Source organism: Trifolium pratense, linkage group LG7 (genome assembly GCF_020283565.1).
Source record: "Trifolium pratense cultivar HEN17-A07 linkage group LG7, ARS_RC_1.1, whole genome shotgun sequence".
NCBI classification, from domain to species: domain Eukaryota; kingdom Viridiplantae; phylum Streptophyta; class Magnoliopsida; order Fabales; family Fabaceae; genus Trifolium; species Trifolium pratense.
Genome location: NC_060065.1, coordinates 20,638,574 through 20,665,294, shown reverse-complemented (window position 1 = coordinate 20,665,294; position 26,721 = coordinate 20,638,574). Strand labels below are relative to the sequence as shown.

At 31.5% G+C, this 26,721-nt stretch overlaps 1 protein-coding gene and 2 long non-coding RNA genes across 7 annotated transcripts; 1 reads left to right on the top strand and 2 right to left on the bottom strand.

Moving 5' to 3' along the window:
* Nucleotides 1-1,204: 1,204 nt before the first annotated feature.
* Nucleotides 1,205-23,947, top strand: LOC123895534 (MADS-box protein SOC1-like). 5 transcript variants are annotated; one of them, XM_045945943.1, is made up of 8 exons: nucleotides 1,205-1,530; nucleotides 2,078-2,269; nucleotides 13,373-13,457; nucleotides 22,631-22,692; nucleotides 22,831-22,930; nucleotides 23,049-23,090; nucleotides 23,465-23,506; nucleotides 23,620-23,947. In XM_045945943.1, exons 2-8 carry the CDS (start codon nucleotides 2,088-2,090, stop codon nucleotides 23,758-23,760), a joined length of 654 nt encoding a protein of 217 aa, XP_045801899.1. In that variant the 5' UTR covers nucleotides 1,205-1,530; nucleotides 2,078-2,087; the 3' UTR covers nucleotides 23,761-23,947. The 5 variants fall into 5 exon arrangements, with proteins under 5 accessions (XP_045801899.1, XP_045801896.1, XP_045801898.1 ...); XM_045945940.1 differs by having other exon boundaries at nucleotides 1,209-1,530; nucleotides 2,068-2,269; nucleotides 23,599-23,947; XM_045945942.1 differs by having other exon boundaries at nucleotides 1,209-1,928; nucleotides 23,599-23,947.
* On the bottom strand, nucleotides 4,337-6,652 carry LOC123895536. The gene is made up of 4 exons (XR_006804401.1): nucleotides 6,623-6,652; nucleotides 6,436-6,528; nucleotides 4,745-4,905; nucleotides 4,337-4,632 (listed from the first exon to the last, which is right to left on the bottom strand). It is a non-coding gene; the product is annotated as an uncharacterized LOC123895536 (long non-coding RNA).
* LOC123895535 lies at nucleotides 7,125-8,224 on the bottom strand. The gene is made up of 4 exons (XR_006804400.1): nucleotides 7,941-8,224; nucleotides 7,803-7,833; nucleotides 7,513-7,662; nucleotides 7,125-7,329 (listed from the first exon to the last, which is right to left on the bottom strand). It is a non-coding gene; the product is annotated as an uncharacterized LOC123895535 (long non-coding RNA).
* Nucleotides 23,948-26,721: the final 2,774 nt, after the last annotated feature.

The following is a 26,721-nucleotide window of genomic DNA, read 5'->3' as shown; positions in this document are numbered from 1 at the left end:
AATAATAATAAAAACACATGTGCACTTTAATTTTTTATTTTTCAATCCCTCATATTTTTTTTTTCAAAAGCTCTAATTTTTTTTATTTTCGTTTATTTCTTGTTCCATTTTTTTTTTGCATTATTCCTTTATATTTGACTAACAAGGTGAAGGATGTTTTCATTTATATTATAAATTTATACTGTAACAAAAAAAAAAATGATACATTTATACTACAATATTTTTTTGACGAATTTATAATACAATATTCTTCTTCTTTTTTTTTTTTTTGAGGCACAATATTATTCTTCTAATATTTGTTAAATTGAGTTTTACTAGCCGTTGTTAGTTGAATTTAAGTTATGGTTATAGTTTGTACATATTCATATATCTATGTTTTGTAATGTCAAATTTTGGACTTATAACTTATGGCTTGTTTAACTACCCACTATTTTTTTTTTACAAAACAGGGCCATAATAGTCTGTATAGTCCCTAAATTTTCAAAACACAGAAAAATAATAGTATACAAATAATTGGAACAAAAAAATAAAAAAATTAAAGTTATTGGATTTGGTCTAGTAGTGAGAGATTTGGGTAATATGCTATAGGTACTGGGTTCGATTCCCATGTCATTGTAAACAAACAAAAAAGAAATAAAAAATTTAAAAAGAGAGCTTAATTAGTTTGTAGCAAATTAAAAAAAAAAATAAATTAGTTGGAATGAAAAAAATATGACCGATTATAATTTTTTTTATAAAGTGAACATTTTTTTTCTTTCCTTATTTAATTTGTAGAGATTTATTTTAAATACTACTCTATTAATTACTTGTAATCATTTGATTGATTGTGTGTAACCATTAATACTTAGATGAGGACTCACACTAGAATTTCTATTGTGGGTTACTCAATCTTATTTGATAAAAGCACAAATGAAAAATTGACAATTCACCATCAAATAATTGAAACCTGGCATTGGGAGATGAGTTGGCAAAGCATGATATACTTCTATATATGTCCTTTCTTTATAGAGAATTTATTTCCTTTTTCCTTTCATAGAAAATTCTGCAGTATCATTTTTAAATTACTATTGACTTTAAATTAGAAATTTCTCCTTTTGGGGCCAATAGAATTTAATTTTACTAAAACAAGGAAAAATATGAGGTTTCATTATTTTATTACAAGAAAAAATATTTCTTAATATGGTGGGGTAGCTGTGGAAGCAAAGATGGGATCAGGTTTTGATTAATAAGGAAAGGTAGGTTTGTGTCTTAGCTAAAATAGCTCAAATCCAAATCCAACCCTTTACCTTTGAACTTACCTCAATTATGCATCACTACTTTTTCTGTTTCTCTCAACTATATACTCTCTTTTTGGGGTGCTAAATTTCTTCTTTCTTTTGATTCCTTAGCCATCCAACATTTTTGTCCTTTTTCTTTTTCCCTTTCTAGTCACAACCCTTTATTCCTATTCCTTCCTTTGATCAAAATATTTTCTTTGATTTTGTCTATTTGGTGCAAATCTATTTCCTTTTGAAGTTGCTTTTCTTGCTGGTAAGTTATAATTATATCATTAATCAGAAAATCCCTTCCTTGATATGAGATTTAAATCTTTGTAGATGTTAATTTAGACCCTTTTTCTAGGAATTTTTTTTGGGATACATCTAGGAAGCTATATATTTTACACCATTTAATTTACTCATCAAAATACTTTGACAAGTCTCTCTCTTTTAATTAACGTCCCATTTCTTTGTTTCTTTCATCTTCATATATTTTAATCACCCTTAAGAATTTTTATTCTTTTAGTTTTATTGTGTGGTAAGTGATTCTAATCTTTTGCAATATTTTTTCCATCTCCTATAGATTTTGGATCTTAAATTAAAGTCTAATTAATATTTTCACCCCCTTTTTCGATAGAAGGCTTATTTTTTTTTGTTCTTAACTCCTACTTGGTAAGGATAGCTCTTTTGTGACTATTTCATTTTTAAGTTTTTAAATCTATTTCGTTCAAAAAAAAGTTTTTAAATCTATTTTATTTATAAGTATTTTTGTGATTTTTATGCCTTTTTTTTTTGTTGGTCGTGATTTGAGGAAATTAAAGAGAAGAAAAGATGGTGAGAGGAAAAACTCAAATGAAACGTATAGAAAATCCAACAAGTAGACAAGTAACATTTTCAAAGAGGAGAAATGGTTTGTTGAAGAAAGCTTTTGAATTGTCAGTGTTGTGTGATGCTGAAGTTGCTCTTATTGTTTTCTCACCAAGAGGAAGGCTTTATGAATTTGCTAGCTCAAGGTATGTGTCATGTACTTGTTTTAGATTATTTAATTAATTGCTTTGCACTTTTATTTTGTGATTGAGCTATTAAATTTTATACAAACATATTTGTGTTTTTGTGTCTATATATGTTTAGTGAGTACAATTGCTGACTATATCTATATTATATGTTTATGTTTAAGTGGCAATTCTTCCATATGCAAAATACCAAATCATTTAACATTAGTTAATAAATTTTTCTTTTATGTTTTTTTTCTTTCTAATTTCTGTATGTATGTCTAAATATATTTAATTTGTGATTGTGACTAAGTAAGTTTTACTCTACGTTTAAGTGTGCGGGTAGGTTTTTTTTTCCATGTTAGATGAGTATGTGTCTAATATAGAATTTTAAGAAATAGTTTATGGGTTAACTTTTAGAGTTTAATGGATATGTTGTGTCAGTGTAATTTAATTTTTCACCAACATCCAATAAGAATCAAACATTTCTTCATGTCATAATTTTACACCGACATCCGATAAGAATCAAACATATCTTCATGTCATACAATTATTGTGGGGTATAGTGGGATGATTTGGCGGAATGCACGGTTGGTATTGATTGATAGTGTAAAATTAGTTTACACTGTCTGTGCATATACATTTTTTCTCTAACTTTTATTATTTTTAGTTAAAAAAAAGAAAAAAGAAAAATTATAATATTTTATTAAAATTTACTAAAAATTATATAGATCACATTTAAATCAGGTTCATATTAGTCGTCCTTTAGCATGAAATCATAGATGATCTTATTATCTTATATAGGGAACCGATCCTCTCTCGTGTGATTTTCACGGGAGGAATTAATGTGGAGATCTTAACCTTTCATTTTTTTAATTTTGTTATGATATGATCATATTGCAACAAAAACAAATTTGTGGTTGAGATTTAACTTGACAAAATTTACAATGGAGAGAATCCCCTTCCTCTTATATTTTACTAAATCTTAGATACATTTATATATTAAAAAGGACAATACACACTCTTCAATTTGCATATAAAATTCGGACTAAATAACATTTTCCTTTGCATATATAATTCTTTTTAGAGGTATATGGCATTGGAACCCTAGTTTTTGTTTATTTTTAAAAAAAAATTCTTCCATGTCTCATAGCTTTCCGGTTTTTGTATAGAAATCACCATAAATTCTCAAGGCAATTTGACCATAAAAAAGGATATAATGGTTTGGTGGTTGTTGCTCGGAGTTAATATATGGAGTGATAAAAAATCGATATTTCTTTTTTTTTTTGGTAGTGAAAAAATCGATATTTCAATCTACACCGGAACATAAAATTAAAAATACTAATATTTGTTGTTTTAAAAAATAGACCATAAAAGGCCTAATATATAAGTGCATCAATATATAAAAAGTGTACATAAAACTACTAAATTTTAACAAAATTCAAGACTGGTAATCAAATTTAGTTTTTAAACAAAGTGACAATTACTACTAAAACTCACATAATTGTGAAATTTTAAATGTAAACTTAGGTGAAGACGATCAATCAATTAATATCAACATTGCCATTGGAACTATAACTTATGAACCTGATAATTAAAACACAAATAAAATAAAAAACTACCATCAAATAGAGAATAAATAATTTTAAGTCCATTAAATTAATATACTAGTAGTACACTAGCACCCCAACCATAACATTAAGTTATACTATACATATACTTTTGTCAAAAAAAAAAAAGTTATATATATAGGGTTAAACTATCACATATTTACTCAATAATATATTTTCTAACAAAAAAACATATTTACTTAGCACCGATTTACAACATCCATTATATTAAGATCTCATGAAGTGAGAGATCAGAGTTACTTGCGGTGTGATTTGCAATTACATGTACGGGCTGCATTATAACCGCATTATCAGACAATTTTAGTCATTGTAACAACCACATTAGTTTGTCTCTACACTTCGTATTCATCTAAGAAAAAAGTAATTCAAATCCCGAATACCCTTATCTACTTGAGATTTGAAGAAAACTTTGATATTTAAAGTTTATCACAATTGTGTATGTCAAACACCTCTCAACAAATATATGGTGTGTAAATGTAAAATTATTTTACACTGCAATGATCGCAATGCGTATGTGCCGAATGTCTATGACAAACTCACCCCTGCTCTGAAAGGTTGTAGGGCTTCCACCAAATCATGTGCTTGAAAGCCGGATACAAATAATACAAGCTCATACAAAGATGACCTAATACATCATGACAACTACACAAATATCACACATTTTACAAGAAATACCCCCTGCTAACAAATATTTAAGGGCCCTCCACAAATGCTTGAACTACCAATAGTATCAGCCCTTTTCAAATCCTTTTCCTGCAATGACAGTAAAGCCAATCCTAATTTTTCAGAAAACTCACTTGCAGATTGAGTAAAACTCAAAACAATGGAAAGAAGCCAAATTCACTACAAGAATTCCCTGCATTACCTACAAAAAATTTCGTGGGAATAGTGCCTATTTTCGTAGGAAATGTAGCATTTCCTATGACATTTCCGACGAAGAGGTTTGTAGGTAAAAAGCTGACTATTCCTACAACATTTCCGACCAACTTTGTAGGAAACGCATTTGTGTCAGCGCCAGCACATTACCTACGAAATTTTCGTGGGAAATGTATTTGTGTCAGCAACAACTTTAGTCAGAATGTGTCAGCACGTTACCTACTAAATTTTCGTAGGAATTGTATTGGACATTTTAAAAAAAAATAAAAATAGCTATTTTCAGCAATAATATGAAAAAATTAAATTAAATTGAAAATAAAATATATAAAATTATGTAATAGATTTTATCATAATATTAAAGATATAATCCAAAAACAAAAATTAATATTTAAATTGTAGTTTGAAATCACTACAAGAAAACAATGATTTACTGGCGGCCAAAAGCCCTCAGTAATGCACAATTTTCGTCAAAAATACATGCATTACTGACGGCCATGGACCCTCAGCAAAATACTCGCCGGTAATGGTTACTGGTGGCCCAGGACCGTCAATAACGTTACTGACGGCCTGGAGCCGCCAATAAAGGACAACAGTCTCATCAAAAAGGCAATGCATTTGTGACGGCCTGCAGCCGCCAATAACGGAATTCGAGGGTGAATTCCTGGCGGTCTGCAGCCGTCAGTAAGGTTTAATTAATTTAAAAAAAATAATTTAATAATTTAATTATTTAAAAATCAATATTAATAATATTGATTTTTAAATAATTAAATTATTAAATTATTTTTTAAAAATTCTAGTTTTAATAATTTAATTTTTTTAAAAACATAATTAAATTAAATTAATATTATTGATTTTTAATAATTTAATTATTTAAAAATCAATATTAATAATATTGATTTTTAAATAATTAAATTATTAAATTATTTTTTAAAAATTCTAGTTTTAATAATTTAATTTTTTTAAAAAAATATACTGCATAATAAATAATTAAAAAAATATTAAATATAATTTTATTTTTACAAAAAAATATTAAAATTTAATTAAAAACATAATAAAAATACTTAACATAAGCATAATTAAACATAACAATAATATTGTCATTACAAAAAGAAAACAATTAAACATAATATAAATTGTCGTTATGTTATACAAATAATTAAATCAACAACAAATAATTAAAATTACACATCAAGGTTGGTCAGGCGGCTGATCTAGTGGTCGCTTCCCCTTGCCACTGTATGTTGGCTGACGCGGCCTTCCTTGGCCTCGGCCTCTACCTCCCTCATTTATTATGACTGGGGGGAGTGTCGCTCGCGGAGGTCGTGCCACAGACCTATGAACGAAGTTTGGGGCTTGATTGGGATCAAAGCTGGCTTGATTCGGGAAGAAGTTTATCTTTTTTAAAAAGAATTTTTTAAAAATTTCGGTTTAAAAAAAAAGAATATAAATATACTGTTTTTTTTTTTAAAAAAAAACTTTTTTTAATTTTTTTTTACTGTTTTCGAAATAATCAAATTTAAATATATTTGTTTTATTTTTTTTTTCAAAAACAATAATTTTTATACATAGTGATAAGAAAATATTAGTAACAAATTACAAAATACTAATTAATAACTGTTACTAAGCATACGGTAAAAAAAACTATCACTAAGTATTATAAATTAAAATTACGTTACTTACTTGGGTGCCGAGTAGATTCTTACTTGGCGCGCTCCTAGCCCACGAACTCCGCTCCTAACCCACAACCTCCGACGACCACGATAATAAGACTTGCTAATAAAAATGGTAAACAACAAATATTAGAACATATACATTTAAATAACAAAACAAAAATTTTAACTTTGGAAAAGTAAAACACAACACTTACCACTTTTTGGATGAAAATATGAAAGTTGAAAGTATAAAATTTAAGAGAGAAGTTAGAGAAAATTTAGAAAGAGAATGAAAATGTAAAAATGAAGTGAAAGTGGAATGAGTTATATATAGGAGAAGTAGGAGAAGTGAATAAATTATTAAGTGTAAGTGCAAGTGACCGTTGCATTCTTTTTCAAATTTCGAACATGCATTACTGGCGGCCAGCAGGCGCCAATAATGCACAACGGTCAAAGAATACTGACGGCCTGTAGCCGTCATAAAGTAACATGAATTACTGACAGCCATGATGCGCCATAAAAGCTCAACGGTTACAGGAAATACTGACGGCCTATAGCCGTCACTAATGACCAGTCAGAATATTTTCGTTCTTCAAGAAAGGAAAAATGCATTACTAACGGATGAAAGTCTTCACTAACGTAAAAATACATTCCTGAGGGCTTTTAGCCCTCAATAAATTTGGTCAACAATATCATGTTTTCTTGTAGTGAATAAACTGAGCCTCATAAAAATTATTTCATTCAAATGTTACAAAATTACATTAATATATAACTATTTCCAAGTCAAGTAAATAATGAGCTCTACAAATATTATCACTAAAATATTTACATAAAAACAAAATGCAAGTGTCCCATGAAAGGTTGTTCCTCCTCACTTGTTGAAGTAGCTCTTGCACATTGTTATAGTTCTGTTTGCATCTCTCTGAAAACAATTTCAAAATCATATATTAGTCTACAAAAACTAAGATTGACCAATATACACCAATTCAATAAGCTCTAAATTTAGTACCATTCTACAAGCGTTTTTTTTAGGCATCCGTACCATTCTACAAGCTTTATTATCTACTTAAAACATCTACAAATATAACCAGCCCCAATAACTTACATTAGCCAATGTCAAACAACACAAGGTCACACAAGCATAATAATCCACCAGCCACCACCAGCATCTCCAAACCAAGACCAGATACTATCATAAAGCAGCAACAAAAAGATCAACAAGAATCATTGGAGATTGAATATTCCCCTGAACGTCCTGCAACACCAACCAAACCAGATTCAATTATATATCCATTGTCCTATCAAATACTGATTATATCTCTTTCTAACTCCATAACTCATAGGGTAATATTATGTTGCCATAAATTTCAACAACAATAACTTGAATGTTCATACCTGAAAACAAACTTTTGACTTGAGTTCATTTCTGCAATCGAAAAAATAAAATCAGAAAGAACATAAATGACGAAGACAGTGCGAAATTAAGCAAATGAGAAGAAAGATAAGATGAAACAAGAGAGAGAAATAACGTACTTCACTACTTCGCTGGTAAATCACCACCGATGAGTTTCTTTTCCGCGACCCACACTGACAACACGAAACCATATTTCAAAATCTCAATCATTTTGCGATTTCAATCGGTTACGAAGGAGAGGATGATGAGAGAAACCTAGATCTGATCTTAGATTCTCCTTTTGAGGTATGTGGAGGCTGAGAATTTAGAGAGAAACGGAGGTTTCTGTTACAACGAAAGAAAGCCGAAAAGGAAGAGGGAAAGAGAGTGGAGCGGCGCAAGGTAAATTATAGTCAAATTTAGGGTTTTAAGTTTTAACATGTACTCCTATACTTATCACTTGTAAAGTTATAGTCAAATTTATTTATTTGTTTTTGACAGACAGTCAAATTAGTTTTTTTTTTTTAATCAAGTCAGATTATTTGTCAAAAATTAACCGAAAGAAATTCACTTCTTGTTTTTTTTTCTTTAAAAAAAATTGAAACCTTAGTAGAGTAATTAAATTTACTTTTCGCATAAAAAAATAATTAAAAAAGTTTGTAATATTTTGATGTGAAATCTATCTCAAATTTTCACACAGAACTAGAATTTCGATATGTAACAATAAAAAATAATAATTGTAATATTAAAAGGTATATTAAAAGAAGTCGAGCAAACATTAAAAATTAGTTTAAAATTTTCATCGCTAACATCCAAAATTTTTCATCGATTTTGATTGGAAATTTTGAAATTTATCAATCCGACCATTCAATATCACTTAAATGGACTAAAAAATAAATTAGAAAAAGAATTTTGATCATCGGAATCCGGATGTATAGGCAGATCTCAATAATAGTCTCGCCGGAAAGGTAGTTTTAATGAAAAGGTCATGCAGTTTGACTAAAACTATCGATTTTGAATGGAAATTTCGAATTTTATCAATCCAACCGTTCAATATCACTTAATCTGACTGACAAACAAATGAGAAAAAGAATTTTGATCATCAGACTCCGGATGTATAGGCAGATCGCAATAATAGTCTCACCGGAAAGCTATAGTTTCGATGAAAGGGTCATGAAGTTTGACTAAAACTACCGATTTTGAGTGGAGATTTCGAATTTCATCAATCTGACCATTCAATATCACCTAATTGGACTAAAAACAAATGAAAAAAAGAATTTTGATCATCGGACTCCGGATGTATAGGCAGATCGTAATAAGAGTCTCGTCGAAAAGCTAGTCTTAATGAAATGGTCATGAAGTTTGACTAAAACTGCCAATTTTGACCGGAGATTTCGAATTTTATCAATCTGACCGTTCAATATCACCTAATTGGACTAAAAAACAAATGAGAAAAAGAATTTTGATCATCGGACTCCGGATGAATAAGCAGATCGTAATAACAGTCTCACCAGAAAGCTAGTTTTAATGAAAGGTTCATGAAGTTTGACTAAAACTATCGATTTTGAATGGAGATTTTGAATTTTATCAATCCGACCGTTCAATATCACCTAATCAGACTAACAAACAAATGAGAAAAAGAATTTTGATCATCGAACTCCGGATATATAGGCAGATCGTAATAACAGTCTCATTGGAAAGCTAATTTTATTGAAATGGTCATGAAGTTTGACTAAAATACCGATTTTGACTAAAGATTTCGATATTTCATCAATTCGACCGTTCAATATCACCTAGTTGTACTAAAAAACATATAAGAATAAGAATTTTGATCATCGGACTCCGGATGTATAGGCAGATCTTAATAACAGTTTCACCGAAAAGCTAGTTTTAATGTAAGGGTCACGAAGTTTGACTAAAACTACTGATTTTCACCGAAAATTTGGAATTTTATCAATCCGACCGTTCAATATCACTTAATTAAACTAACAAACAAATGAGAAAAAAAAATTGATCATCGGACTCCGGATATATGCATATCGTAATAAGAGTCTCACTCGAAAGTTAGTTTTAACTTATTAATTTATGATACACAATTAAATTTATTATAATTTGGTAGCAAAATCGTTTATGTTTCTATTGTTTTTATTTTTTTTGAAGGAATGTTTCTATTGTTTTTATTGTTTATTCATCTTATTGTTTTTTAATTTTTTTATTGAATAAACTTTCTATAATTTTTTATTGTTTCATTTTTTTAATAATTTTTTTACAAAACTTCCTATGATTTTTTTATTTTATTTTTATTTTGTTCATATTTTTATGCATTTTTGTTTTTGACAAAAAATATGCATATCTTATTAATAAAGTAAAATTACAAAGAAGAATATAAATTTGAAATATTTATTAAAATAGATAAAGACAACTTAGTAAATTTGATAATAATTAATTTTATTATATTAGAAAGAACCGAAATATTATATATATTTTTTTATAAGATGATGAAAAAAAAACAAGTTGAAATCTGGAAGTCAAAAAAAAAAAAGAAATTATCACCATGAACCATGGCTTCATCTACCACCATCATCATCCTTCTTGGCTTCATCCACTCACATGAAAATTGGAAAAAGCAAGTCAACTTCAACAAATTGACATATCTATTAACCTCAATAATCCAAAATTCATTGCCTAAACCAAATTTCAACAAATTGACAATCTAAAATCAAGAAGAAAAAAAAGCAGACCCAAAAAAATAAAAACGCAAACCCAATTTTTTTTTGCAACTTAGTAGATTTGAACTTATAATTTATTTTTAGCGTTGCGTTTCTTTCTCACTCAATCTTCTCTACGTTACCGGATTTGGTATGGTGAAGGAAAATGATTGTGACAAAAATTTATGTAAACTCATATCTGAAATCGAAACAAAGGGATTTCAATTTTCAATTTTTCGATCTTGATTTTTTTTTGCAAATCCATATTTGAAACCCATATTTTAAAATGATTTATTTTTTCTGTTTTTTATTTTGAACAATTGAGTTACCCATTTTTTATTTTTTTTAAAAATAAAACAATTCCTACGAAGACATTAGTAGGTAATGTTTTTAGGAATCCGTGTACCATATAAACAATTCTTTCTTTTCCTGTTAAAAAGCACATGACTGTTACAATTTTTATTTTTATTTTAAAATAAAACAATTCCGACGAAATCATTGGTAAGAAACGTCAATTCAACGGTCAAAATACATTTTGTGTTCAAAGATTATCAAGAACTTGTAGAAAAAAACAAGTTAGTATCATGACATTAAATATTAAAGTTGTTCCAAATTATGAAAATTTATAAAACGTCATTGATTCTTGTGACAGACAGACAAATCTAGAAAAAAAAAAAATTACCGAAGGAATTTTGGTTAAGTTTCGTGGTGCTGATTTTTACTTCATGGTCTGTTAGTTTTTTGGCTAGTGTTTGTCAGTGCAGATGGAGCAGCTGCATTTTTGTCTCTGCCACTGCATTGTTTGTAACTTTGTTGCCTCTCTTCAGAGTAATCCTTGTGCTTTAGATTGAGTTGTCTCCAATAAATTTTGCAAACTCAAAAAATATAATGATATAATTAGATTCTTTTTGAAATATTCGTAATTTTAGAGATCTATTTGAGAATATTCTATAAAGTCAGAGATTAATATGATGGTTTATTTTACGTGTCTTCTTTGTCATTCAATTTTTTTGTTGAAGTCAAATACTCATCAAGACAATCAAAATTTGTGTATAATTGGATACATCATGTATGTATGTGATTTGTTTTTGGTTGTGAAGTTACTATATGATGTTATTTTACAATGTTTTTAAATGAAGTTTTTTGAATTTTATCATTTTGAAATTTCTATATCTTTAATTTTATTTTCTTTTTTGAATTGGCTTACAACAATTTAGTTCGATATTTGTGATTGGGAGACTCCAACCTGAGTAAAATTTCTGTTTAATATAATTTTTCAATAAAACAATCCCAATAAATTGTTTTGATGTTATTTAACATTTTTGCGCAGTTATCAAATTTCACCATTAAAGATAATATATATATATATATATATATATATATATATATATATATATATATATTTTTTTTTTTTTATAATCAAAATATTTAATAATAAGAGTATAAAGGGTATTCAAACTCCTACAACAGAAATATTTTTGTGTTTATAGCAATTATTTTTCTAGTACACTTATTATAATTTCAACAGTTTCATAATCGTTGGAGGATTTGATGACTTGCATGTCTTGAATTCTTGTGATGCATATTTGTGGATCTTTCTAGAAAATTTGAGTAAATATCAGAAGAAATCAATACTACATTTCTAATAGGAAATGTCATGAAAATTTAGAACCAAATATCTTGAATATTCTTTCCACACTCATAAGTAGGCAATCATGGCTTATTTGTAAACCAACAAATTTGAGAGCAATATAATCTATTTTTTGCTCCAAGGTTTCACACTACTTGGTACCGTTGCCATTCAACTATCAAATACAAAACCTTTTACACTTTTCAACTATATTCTAAACTTGATTAAAAAAAACTATATTCTAAACTAACACTATTACTTCAAAAACTAACAATTGCATCAAAGCTGTATTTGATTATACATTGGGCGTAAATAACTTCATCCATAAACCAATGTTGAAAACATGGTTAATACCGTTTTCATTTATGACTATCCCTATTTTCAATATAATGTTGCACACTATGATTTTTGGAGCTTTAAAATAAAGACTTTTTTCCTTTCAACATTTATTGGACCTTGTAGATGAAGGATTTACTATTCTTGCCGGCACTTCATCTCTCAATGCAACTCGGGAACAAAAAAGTTTAAGGAAAATAAATAGAAATATTCAATAATATTATGCTTTCTACATCAAACAGTATAATCCATTATCTTTCCTAGAATCTTAAAGGAATCTACATGTGCCAAATATGAGTGAGGTACACTAAAGGAGAAGTGAAGTTTCAAGGAAGTGACAATGTACATGCCATTAAATTTTAAATCCTAACATGCGAGTCGGTAAAAACGAAAGAGAAGACCATAACAGGTATCTTCTTTAGTAAAAACAAAGAAGGTTGTTAACAATCGAGATGTTGAGGTGTTCACATGGATGTTGGCAAGATGTGTCGAACCACATAAATGATCTTTTATTCACTTGTTGTGTCTTGTATGTGTGAGTAAATTTTTGGCGAGTGCGGGTTTCCCCAATGACAATAAGTGTAGACAAATTTTTAGAACTAAAGCTATGTGGCGGAGAACATTTGCATTTTTAATAAAAGAAAAAGAAATATAAAATATACATCGTTCTCTAATTCCTCTTTTTATTTTTACTATAATTTATATGTATATATATGTTTCCCTAATTCCCATTTCATTTTTCTCGCATTCTTGTCAAACATTTATGTTCTAAGACATTGATCATGTAATTGTATTTGCCTTTTTATATTAAGTAACTAATTAGCAAGTGCCTATATATTTACTTCAAATATATGAGCCCTAAATTTATCATTAATTAACATTGGCTTTAATGATACAGCACTCCAGAAACAATTGAAAGATACCGCAACCATAACAGGATAAATAATATACCAATGACATCTGAATCAGTTGAGAATACTCAGGTTAATTACATATACCTCTTATTATTATTGTTGTTGTTTTTCTGTTCATCATCTATGACAAAATGAAGACTGAATAAGTATGAACTAATTAGCTTAATACAGTTAGTTAGTTAGTTAGCTTGCAATTCAAGTTAGTTAGGTTGTTAGAGTTTGTTAGCCAAGTTGGTTATTAGTTTGTAACTGACTCAACTATATAAACTCTACACATACTTGTAATTGTACTTAATTCAATTTCAATAAAGAAAACTTGATCTTCTTCTTCACTGTTTAATTTCTTTCTTTTGTGCTTCAAGCTCCATCAATGGAGTTTTCACTTGTAACTTTGGTATCAGTTTACTTTCTTGTTATGGTATCAGAGCGTCTCAATTGAGCGTTCTGCTGCGCCATTCCTTCTTTTTCCTTTCTTCTTGTTCTGTTTTCTCTTAGTTTCATCCATTTGTTTTGCTCTTTCATCTTGCACAATGGTGCGTCCTCGTGCTAGTTCAAGCAATATGAATGAAATGCCTGCATTTCCTACACTTTCTGATCCTTCACAGAATCCTTACTATGTTCATCCCAATGAAAGTGCAACTGCAGCACTTGTTACTCCTCCACTTGATGGCAAGAATTATCATGCGTGGTCAAGATCCATGATGAAGGCTGTGATAATGAAGAATAAGCTTCGTTTCTTGGATGGATCTTGTCCTATGCCAGATCGTTTTGATCCTTCATATGAGCCATGGATTCGTTGTAACAATTTAGTGTTGTCTTGGTTGATGAATTCAGTGATTCCTGCTATTTCTCAAAGTCTTGTGTATACTGATTCTGCATCACAAGCGTGGAATGATCTCAAGGCTCGTTTTTCTCGTGCTGATAGGGTACGTGTTTCTACTTTACAACGTGAATTGTATGCTCTTCGTCAAGATTCTTCCTCTGTTACAGAATTTTTCACAAAATTGAAAAGTTTATGGCAAGAATTAGAGCTTTATCGTCCTATTCCCAACTGTACTTGTACTTTTCCTTGTGTTTGTGAAGCTATGCAAAACGCTAAGAAGTTTAGGGAAGAGGATTTGATTCTTCTGTTTCTTACTGGACTGAATGATAACTATGTTATGGCTAGATCTCATATTTTGATGATGGAACCCTTTCCTCAGTTAAATTCAGTATTTGGAATGATCATTCAACATGAGGGACTTAATAAGTTGGATGTTGTTGATGATCCAACTGAGCAATCATCTGCTGCAATCAATTTCACTAGACAAGCTTATGGAAAAGGCTCTATTCCTCCAAAATCTGATAAGAAATGCACTTATTGCCATAAGAATAATCATGTTGTTGATAACTGTTTTAGGAAGCATGGTTTCCCACCTGGTTATAGGTTTCGAGATGGTACTGTTGTTGGTAGCAAGGGACAAGGTCAGGCCAGTGCAAACTGTGTTGATAGTGCTGATTCTGAGCTCAAGGATCAGACTGACAATCGTATGGCCACCTTTAGCACTGAAGAATATCAAGCCTTGATGTCTCTGCTGAAGTCAAGTACCAAGCCTACAGGTGAAGGACCCTCTCAAGTGCATAATGTCACTAGATGTGTTGCTTCTTCCTACAGTGATAAACAAGGTACTAATCCCAATTTTTTAGACATGTGGATCTTAGATAGTGGAGCTACAGATCATGTATGTGCTTCCTTGAGTCTATTCACTGCATATAAGGAAGTTCCACCTATTCCTGTCAAATTGCCTAATGGGAGCATTGTTAGTACCAATATAATAGGAGATATCAACATCACTTCTCAGCTTACATTGAAAAATGTTCTTTAGATGCCACATTTTAGCTTCAATCTCATATCTGTTTCAAGAGTGACAAGTGATTTGGATTGTGTTTTTGCCTTCACTGATACTTTATGCTTCATACAAAATTCAATGCAGAAGATGATTGGTTCGGGTAGATTAATCAATGGCTTATACTACCTTGAAGGTACACAATCTCAGAGTTCACTTCCTACAGGTAAGCATTGTAATGCTTTAGGTATTCCGAAAACTGCCTTATGGCATTTTAGATTTGGCCATACTTCTCAGAAAAGATTAGAAATTTTACACAAATTGTATCCCAATATTGATATCAATAAAGATGAATTTTGCTGTGACATATGCCACCTAGCTAAACAAAGAAAACTACCTCATGATCTAAGTAACAGTAGGGCTTCTAGTTGCTTAGAGTTGCTTCACATGGATATTTGGGGTCCCTTTGCAACTCCCACACCACATGGACATAGATACTTCTTAACCATTGTTGATGATCACACCAGATTTACATGGATTATATTGTTAAAAGGCAAGTTTGAAACAGCTTCCAAAATTCAAGAATTTATTCAGTTTTCTGAAGAACATTTTGGTCATAAAGTGAAATACTTGAGAAGTGACAATGGCCCTGAATTTCTATGCTTGTCAAAATATTATGTCAGTAAGGGAATAATTCATCAGACAAGTTGTGTCAACACACCTCAACAAAATGGGAGAGTAGAGAGGAAACACCAATGTATATTGAATATAGCCAGAGCCTTGATGATACAATCTCACCTTCCACCAAGATATTGGGGTTATGCAGTACTTCACTCAGTTTTTATTATGAATAGAGTTCCTTCTAATGCTATTCAAGGTGAGATACCTTTCACTGCCTTACATAACAAGTTACCAGACTTGTCACAGTTGAAAGTCTTTGGTTCTCTATGCTACGTGTCCAATCAAGACCATCACAGATCAAAGCTTGATCATAGAGCTAGAAAATGTGTTTATCTTGGTGTTAAACCTGGTATGAAGGGATATGTAGCTCTAGATCTACACAATCATGAAATTTTAGTGTCCAGAAGTGTAGTTTTTGAAGAAACTATATTTCCTTATCCTGTCAATCCATCCAAACCTTCCTGGGAGTACTTGGTGCCTCCTACTAACATCCATTCATCACACATTGCACCTAATATAACTACAAATGACCAAGAAACCACAAATAGCCCTTCAATACACCAAAACGTCCCACATATTGACCATATTCCTTATCCTGTCACTCAAAATTCTAGATCACCAGTTGATCATACTTCATCTCCCACTTCTCCCATTGATAATGATCAGCAAAATGACTCTACTTCACCCATTTCCATACCTCCACCAGAGTCTCCACCCACAATTCCACTTAGAAAGTCAACCAGAACTTCAAAACCACCTTCACATCTTCTAGATTATCACTGCAACTCTATCACTCATACAACTCCCTATCCTATCTCTCACTTCATTAGTCATGATAATCTATCTCCTTCATACTCCACTTACTTTTTCTCTCTCCTCACTGATAAGGAACCTGATAGTTATGCAGAAGCTTCAAAGCATAATTGTTGGATCAAGGCTATGCAACATGAGCTCACTGCACTAGCCAACAATAACACTTGGATTATAGTTGATTTACCAGCAGGTGTGAAGCCTATTGGAAATAAATGGGTGTATAAGATCAAAAGAAAGGCTGATGGTTCTATAGATAGATATAAGGCACGACTGGTTGCAAAAGGTTATAATCAAATTGAAGGTGTGGACTACTTTCAAACTTTTTCACCAGTTGCAAAGATGACTACTATAAGAACTGTATTGGCTGTGGCAACCATTCAAAATTGGCACATACATCAACTTGATGTGGACAACGCCTTTCTTCATGGAGACTTAGATGAGGATGTGTATATGAAGCTTCCTCAGGGTCTGCAGGGCACTTCAACCAATCAAGTCTGCAAGTTAACTAAGTCTTTGTATGGCCTGAAACAAGCAAGCAGAAAGTGGTACGAAAAATTGTCACAATTTCTCACTACCATTGGTTATACACAGATGCTTTCTGACCCCACCTTATTCACTAAATCTACTAAGGACAGTTTTACTACTATCCTTGTATATGTAGATGACATTGTGCTGACTGGCAATAGCTTAGCAGAAATTGAAGCTACTAAGTCTCGCCTGCATAAAGCATTTGGTATAAAGGACATTGGCACATTAAAATTCTTTCTTGGCTTGGAAGTAGCCCATTCACAACAAGGCATTACACTTTGTCAGAGAAAGTATTGCCTAGACCTTCTCACTGAGACAGGTACCTTGGGCTGCAAGCCATCCAGTGTTCCCATGGATCCCAGCAATAGACTTCATCATGATGACAGTGAACCTCACCCAAATATCACTGAATATAGAGCTCTAGTTGGAAAACTGCTGTATCTAACCTCTACAAGGCCTGATATAGCTTTTCCTGTGCAACAACTTAGTCAATTCCTTGATGCACCTACTTCAGCACATTTCAAAGCAGCTCAGAAGGTATTGAGATACCTCAAAGGCAACCCTGGCACAGGTCTCTTTTTTCCCCGAAATTCTTCATTACAGTTAATGGGATTCAGTGATGCTGATTGGGGAGGCTGTCCAGATAGTAGAAGATCCATCACAGGTTACTGTTTTTTCATTGGACAATCCTTAATCTGTTGGAAATCTAAAAAGCAGCTGACTGTATCTAAGTCCTCCTCTGAGGCAGAGTACCGTGCTTTAGCTTCAGCTACATGTGAATTGCAATGGTTGAGCTATCTGCTGAGAGATTTGCAAGTTCACACAGACAAGCTACCAGCATTGTATTGTGACAGTCAAAGTGCTTTGCACATTGCCACTAACCCTGTCTTTCATGAAAGAACAAAGCATCTAGATATAGACTGCCACATAGTCAGAGAACGGCTTCAAGAGGGCCTCATGAAGCTCTTGCCTATATCTGGTTACAACCAACTTGCAGACATCTTGACAAAAGCCTTGCATCCAGCTAATTTTCATAGATTGTTTTCCAACCTTGGCCTTATTAACATCTTCAGGCCTCAGCTTGAGGGGGTGTGACAAAATGAAGACTGAATAAGTATGAACTAATTAGCTTAATACAGTTAGTTAGTTAGTTAGCTTGCAATTCAAGTTAGTTAGGTTGTTAGAGTTTGTTAGCCAAGTTGGTTATTAGTTTGTAACTGACTCAACTATATAAACTCTACACATACTTGTAATTGTACTTAATTCAATTTCAATAAAGAAAACTTGATCTTCTTCTTCACTGTTTAGTTTCTTTCTTTTGTGCTTCAAGCTCCATCACTGGAGTTTTCACTTGTAACTTTGGTATCAGTTTACTTTCTTGTTAATCTAAAATTTAAATATTTTTTTAATATGATTGATTTTCAGCATGCTTGTTTAAAAAAAAAATTTTATGGATGCTGAAATATGAGTTTCTTCTAGATAAATGCAATATCTAGTGAATATATTTTAGCAACAATGCAAAAGTATTGTGGAAGTTGAAGTATTTGTATTGTATTGAGTATAAGGATACCAAAATAAATAAATTAGGGACAAACCAACAATCTCAATGGGTAAACAATTGCTTTTTGACACACACACCAATAGCTTACCCCTTTGTTAAATTGTTGCCTCTTTAAAAGCTTTCAAAGAATACAAACGAGGGTACTATTGTGTCAACACTACCAATCCAACTTGCCAAAAGGAAACAAATATATCATTGCCAAGTTGCTTAGACACAAACCCTCTAAACCACACAACTTGAAGGTCCAAAGAAGCACCAATTGTCCATACACCATTTCACCAAGAAGAAGATAAAGGAAATATTGATTCCCTAGAGATTTGGAATATGTCCGATCTTAGCTTTATGAAAAAAAAAATTATCAAGAAATGTAAGCATGAATTTGGATACTAGTTATTGTGAATTCGAACCCTTGTTTAAGACCAACAAGAATAACGAGTGAAGCAAATAATAATGACTATCAAATTAAAAAGTTCAAACAAATAGAGATTCAAAATGGAACAAATCTTGACCCTATCTCTAAAGAAAAACAACATAATCAATCCAAAAAACAAGATAAAGAGATTATAGATACAAATACATTAAGATTGGGAGCGAGAGCGACTCTCCGATCCAATTTATTTCCAATTGCTCACCAGTAACAATGCCCAATTTCTCTCATATTTTCTCTCACTTGATATATTTCACTCAAGAACTCACTATAGAAATCTTTGATCCTTACTCCAATGATTTCAAGCTACCCAAAGTGTTTACAATGTGTTTGCAAAAAATAAAAGTGTTTCCCTACCATAGAATCTTATCTATAAGCCCTTAACCCCCTATCCCTTTCTGTTATACCTACAAGATCGAGCTTTCATAAGTACTATAAAGACAAAGTTCAAAATAAACTTCTCAAAAGACATAATCCATATAAACAAGTCTAGACATTTAAGACATCATTCAATCCATTGTTATGATAGTCATTAGGGCCGGTTTTGGGCCAAGGCAACCAGGCCTCAAGCCCAGGGCCTCCAAAATATTGGGGCCTCAATTTTTATTTTTTTTGGCCCATCATAAACATAATTGATTAAGTATCTTTTGTAACACAAGACAACAAGTAAATTAGTCTGCTCCAATGGTAGTGCGCACAGTGATTAGTAAACCTGGATGGAGAGGTCGCTAGTTCGACCGTCTCCCAATTATAGTTTTGTTTTCTTATTTTGTTTTTTTCTTTTGGTAAGTATTTGTTTATTTTTTTTATATTTTATTTTAAGAGCCTATTTATTATTAAAAAAATTAAGGAATTAAGTGTGGGAAATTGAATCCATTGAACATTTAGATATTTTATTATTTATTTGATTTGTTGTATTTTATATTTTATTTGTTTTGTAAATGTTAATTTTATTTATTAATTATCTCTTAATTCTTTATTTATCGTTTCAATTTCAACGATGCAGAATATGACCTTTTTTATGTTATTTACACAAATAAATGATTATTTTTGATATTTTTAATACTTGCAATTTAAATTTGTGATGTTCTTTTAAAAAAAAAAAATTTTATTAAGAATTTATTTGTCCTGGGCCTCCAAAATCTCGAAGCCGGCCCTGATAGTCATCAAGATCATCGTCATCATCATTAAAAGGAAGATGCAAATCATTACCAAGAACATCATCGATACTAGTATCTTGTCAAAGAACAAGTGAGATGCCATCTCCTTCATCTTGATCATCCTCCACATTCTCAATCCATTCCTCTCCTTCATCTTCAAAATAAATTTCTTCAACCTCATAGATAACACTCTTTCTTTTATTCTTCTTTCCTAATTTTGAGTTAACCATCACAAAAACTACCTTATTCTTTGTGATTTGCTTCAAGCGATTCCTCTTCTTAGTGTGAACGTAAATGATTATAACATAAATTAAAACATAATAGATACTTGGAATACAATTTGTTTAAAAGGTTCAAAAACTTACCCTTTCAAAAGCACTCCAATTCTGTCCACACCCCTTTGAGCTACATGTCAAACTAAATACTCGCAAATAGAACCATTGCAATTCAGGATGTTTACCTCCATAAGATTCCCACCACTGTGTTGGTGTTTTAGTTTCAAGTGCATATGTAGCAAATTTACTACCGAATTTTCTACTCCTCCCTTTAAAATAAACAAGGTTTCCATAGTCATACCACTTTAGTGCAACCGTATCGTTGGCTGTCTTCTTCTAGTTCTACTAAAGGAATACTCTACCTTTAACTAAGTTTCTTCCACCACAATTTTTTATTTTTTTTTTGCTTTCACCACCCGTTGAATCTGGTTCAAACTAATCCTACCTTTTACACCGTAACCCTGCAAAACTCCAAGCTAGTGTCAGTTCAATTTCCAATATTTTCAGTTTAGTACCATCACCTAGCAAAAATTGCTTAGCTAAAACTATGTCACTAACACATACCAACCTAAAATCTCATATCTCAGCTATACCATTGGAGTCTTGACTAGTTCCCAATGCATGACCAATAATAGTAGAACCATCTAACATGTAATTAAATCATACTCTATATGTCACCTTTACCTATTATCTTTACATCATGCAAAATCTCCATTATCTCATGCTCAATTCTAGTGTCATAGCCAAATCCATCAAGCATGCTTATTGATACCATTTCTCTTGCACATTTAATACCCATGGTACCAGTGGAAGAATCTTGTTCTGAATTTGAGCTCTTGTTCAGCACTGATAAGAATAAAAAGTGGAGGAAATAATAATGACAACTGAACTAAACTATTCAAGAAAAATAGATTCAACCTAAAACAAATCTAAACTCTATGTGTAAAGCAAAAACACACAATGTATCCAAGCAAGATAAAGAGAGTAAAGGAACAAATACAGCAATATTATTTACCAAATTCGGCTCAAATTGACTAATGCTTCAAGGAGAGAAAAACTCATTAATCCGCTATTATTGAATTTTTACGAGAGATACAAAACGGTTACAAGAGAGTTGCAAAAGTGACAAAAACTCATTAATCCGCTATGTTATTTTTATTTAAATTTTATTTTTTGAAATAAAGTTGTTTATTAAATTATCATTATAAATTTTATTTAACATTTTTTTTTTCAATAGATAATAAAGACAATACATTTAATCTTTGTTAAGGCGTTGATTTAAGATAAAATTTATTTAGTAAAAAAAAAAAAAAGATTTTATTAATTCCAGTTCAATACATAAATAGTTGGATTATAGTTTTTGAGGTGTATACTTTTTGAGTTTTATTCATAAGTATTAGGTTTTTGTCACTAATATTAATTCCGCTATGTTCTGTTTTCTTTCATTTGTTTGTACTTCTTTAAGATTATAGTTCTTTGTTAAGACGTCTCATTTTTATAATATTTTTCTCAAATGCCTTTATCTTTTTCTCCTAGGGCTTTTTCCTACCTTGGCCGGCTCCCATGGGAAAAGTTTGACTTACACTTTTAATTTTTATTTATTTTATAATACTTTTTTTTTTTGGTCAGGTAGCCTAGTGGCTTGAAATTCCACCTTTAAAGATGGATAAGTGGAGTGTCCAGGGTTCGAACCCTGGCTCCTGCATATAAAATACTGATGTCCCAACCAATTGAGCTAAGCTCATGGGGACATTTATTTTATAATACTTACTCCTAATTAAAATGAACACTGCTTTCGTTGCTATATAACTGAACATGTATTACACTATTTTTTTTTTGACACATGTATTGCAAGTTTTGAAAATGTATAAGAAATTAAATAATTGTTTTTATATTATTTACTATGTCTGCTTATCTAGAGACACACTAATTCACTTAAGAGAGTTTGAATTAAATTCCCTTAATTTACAGCATTTGAGGCAAGAAGCAGAAAACATGATGAAGAAGATTGACCTTCTTGAGACTTCAAAACGGTTAATTAAAGATCTTTAATTTCTATTCATTTGTTGACAAAAAAAGAAAAGAAAGACATTCAAATATTCAATGTCTAATTAGTAATTTCCCTCACTTATAATTTTTTTTTTGTTGCATTTGCAATTTTATTCCGTCAGGAAATTCTTAGGAGAAGGTCTGGGGTCTTGTTCCATTGAGGAACTACAAAAGATAGAACAACAGTTGGAGAAAAGTATAACCAAAATCCGAGCAAAAAAGGTCAACATGATCAATCAACAAGATAGTATAATTTTAAACTTTATAGATATTTTTTGTTGTCAAAAAAAAAAAAAAAACTTCATAGATATTTTTTAAATCTAATATTTCTATTATTCAGACTCAGGTTTACCGGGAACAAATTCAGCATCTAAAAGAAAAGGTACGATATTTGTGGTTTAGTTTTTAATTTTCTACTATTATATTTGCAATTGTGGCTCGATGTGGATTGCAAACCTTGCCGCAATATTGCAGCTGCATCAAATGAGTCAGTCTGCAATTTAAAATACCGGTGATTAGTATTAGGTTTTAAATAACACTTTAGATAACCTTTTACGCCATGAAAGAAAATGTGAACTTAAAATGTTATCTAACTAAGAATATTTCTCCATTGATCATCCTTTGTATAAGAGTTTGTGTTTGGTTAATTTTCTACATATCATTTGGAGTTTATGCATGCATGGCATTGGAAAACTCCAAGCTAACATTACATGAAATTTTTTTTTGACTAAAACCGTTTTTGTATATACAATTCAGGAAAAAGCCCTTATTGCTGAAAATGTCAAGCTCTCTGAGAAGGTGAATTCACTTTCTATCTGAAAAAGCCCTAGTTTTGCTGTTATAAAAAAATTTCAGTTATGTAATGAAAATCCAAATTAATTTGTGTGCAGTATGGTAACTATTCATCACAGGCAGCAAAAAAGCCTCAGAGAGAAAGTGTACAAGAGGCTGAACCCTATGTAGATCAAAGTAGTCCAAGTTCAGATGTGGAAACTGAATTGTTCATTGGACTTCCAGAAACAAGAACAAGGCGTATTCCTCCAAAGATCTAGCTAGCTAGTTGAGTTGAGGAGTAATATTAATCAATCTCTCTGACTATGCAAAAGCAAATAATTAAGAGCAAGGCAAAATGCCATATAAATGTTGTTGTGAATTCAGATTGAATCACACCAATAACTTGATGTGTGTGGAGCAAATGGATTAAAGCAATCAAACAAGCGAGAATGACAATAATAACAATAACAAAAGATAAACCGCGAAAACGTAAAGAACACGAGATATTGTTTACCCAGTTCGGTTATAACAATCTAGTCTGGGGGAGAGAGACTCTCCGTTCCACTATCAATGAAAAACTTGATTACAAAGATTCAATATAAGAGTTGCAAGAATTTAGCCTTGATCCTAAATTCTACCATTTTCCCGAATCTCTCCCCGTGACCAAGAGATTCAATCAATAAGTGTTTACAAGGTGATTTTAGGGGTTGTGAATTCGGATTGAATCACACCAATAAAATAATTGATGTGTGGAGCAAATAACGATTAAGCAATCAAATAATGAGATCGGCAATAATAATCAAAAAACAAAAGATAAAGCGATAAAGAAAAAGAAACACAAGAGAATTGTTTACTCAGTTCAGTCAATGTGACCTACTCTAGGGGAGAGAGCAGCTCTCCGATCCACTATCAAAGTTCTTCCTTGATTACAATGAAATTCACCACAAGAGTTACAAGATTTAGAGTTTTTCCTAAATCTACCCTAAGCCCGAATTTCTTCCCGTGACCAAGAAATTCAATATGAAAGTGTTTCCCAAGGTGATAGAATGTTTCCCTAACCCTAGAGTCTTCCCAAGATGAAATCTCTCAACCCTAGCCTTTTTGTTAGCCTTTGAAACCCTAAAATCCCCTTAAAAAAGTCAGAAAACGCATAACATATATATAGGCCCGCATACACTACGCCTGGGCGTGAGCAGGCAGAGTTCAAACCCATTTTTTCACGCCTGGGCGCCAGCTCCCACGCCTGGGCGTGAGCAGACAGAAACTACCAAAACATGATTTTCTGATTTTTACATTATTTCAAGGCAATATTCAACAATTCTCCACCTTGCCTTTAAATCAATGGTGATGCCGACTTCTCATCAACCACTGTGCTGCTCTCTCCAACCTCCGTCTACTCTTCAACGAAGTTAATCAAGTCCAAGCAATGCTTGAACTTAGCTCTAGGTAACGATTTGGTGAACATGTCAGCTGGATTCTCCTCCGATGCAATTTTCTCCACCATGATCTCTTTTGTCTCAATCATGTCTCTTACAAAATGCAACCGAATGTCAATGTGCTTTGTCCTTTCATGATACACCTTGTGATTTGCCAAATGAATGGCACTCTGACTGTCACAATGTATCTTCACACATCCTTGACTAATCCCCATTTCTCCAATCATACCCTTCAACCATATGGCTTCCTTGACCCCTTCAACAAGGGCTATGTATTCTGCTTGAGTTGTTGACAAGGCTACAACAGATTGTTGATTGGCCTTCCACGTTACCGCTGTACCGAACAATGTAAACACAAAACCCGAAAAGGATTTTCTAGTGTCTATGTTACCTGCATAGTCCGCATCCACATATCCCTCCAAAGCATCTCTTCCTGGATCAGTTCTTGTGTACTTCAGACAGGGACGGATGCATGTAGGGGCTGGCTGTGGCTATAGCCACACCAGAATTATTGTATATATATATATGTATAACTACTAATATTATCACATATATTCTTTTTGGCTTTTAATTTCTTTTTCTTACAAAGAAATTGCTGCCTTGTTGCTAGTTAACTACAAAGAATCAAGAATAATAGTTGTGGTAATTTTTTTTATAAAGAAGTGATCAATATATATATATATATATATATATATATATATATATATATATATATATATATATATATATATATATATATATATATATATATATTAGAGAAATTAAATTATACCGGTAATATTTTAACGAGTATAAAATTTACAAAATTTATCGTTAAATTTAAAATTCATATCATCTAGATAATTCATGTAAAATTTTACAGAAATTTAAAATAATTTGATATGTTATTGAAATTCACCAACATTAAAGTTTTAATTTTAAATTTATCGGATAATTTTAAATTTATCATTAAAGGTTATATATACACTTTTATTGATAATACTGTTAATTTTAATCGATCTCAATAACATATTAAATTTTATTCTTTTACTTTCCTCTCAACTGTACAACTACAAATATGATTTTTTTTTTTTTGTTATTTTGTTATATTTTAATGTGCTTTCTAGAGATAAAACTATTTCTTCAACTAATCTGCAAGTATTTTTTTTAAACTATAAAGTTTGTGAACATAATTTTTTTAGCCACACCAATATATTAGGTCTGGATCCGTCCTTGACTTCAGACCACCCTTCAAAGAACCATTCAAATACCTCAGAACCCACTTCAAAGCTTGCCAATGAACTTGGCCCGGATTTGCCATAAACCGACTTACCACGCTAATTGCATATGATAAATCAGGCCTACTACAAATAATGCCATACATGATGCTTCCAACCCCACTTGCATAGGGAGTACTCTCCATCTTCTTTCTCTCATCCTCGGATTGAGGACACTGTTTTATCGACAACTTTGAATGGTGACCAAGTGGCGTATTCACTACCTTAGAATCTGTCATTCTAAACCGCTCCACCACTTTCTTCAAATATTCATGCTGAGATAAGAACAACTCACCTTTACTCCGGTCTCTCAAGATATTCATACCAAGTATCCTCTTTGCATTGCCAAGATCCTTCATCTCAAATTCACCATTTAGTTTCTCCTTGAGTTGTTGAATCTCTTGCTTGTCAGAACTTACCATAAGAATATGATCTACATAAAGAAGAAGGTAGAGAATGACTTTCTCATTCCTCTTCATCATGTACACACAACTATCATAGTTGCTTCTCACAAATCTAGTCTTCAATAAGAAATCATCAAACCGAC

Coding starts and splice junctions, on each gene's coding strand:
- LOC123895534 (XM_045945940.1), top strand. CDS start 2,088: ATGGTGAGAGGAAAAACTCAAATGAAACGTATAGAAAATCCAACAAGT. Junction 2,270..13,372: donor TATGAATTTGCTAGCTCAAG/GTATGTGTCATG, acceptor TTAATGATACAG/CACTCCAGAAACAATTGAAA. Junction 23,091..23,464: donor TTCAGCATCTAAAAGAAAAG/GTACGATATTTG, acceptor TATACAATTCAG/GAAAAAGCCCTTATTGCTGA.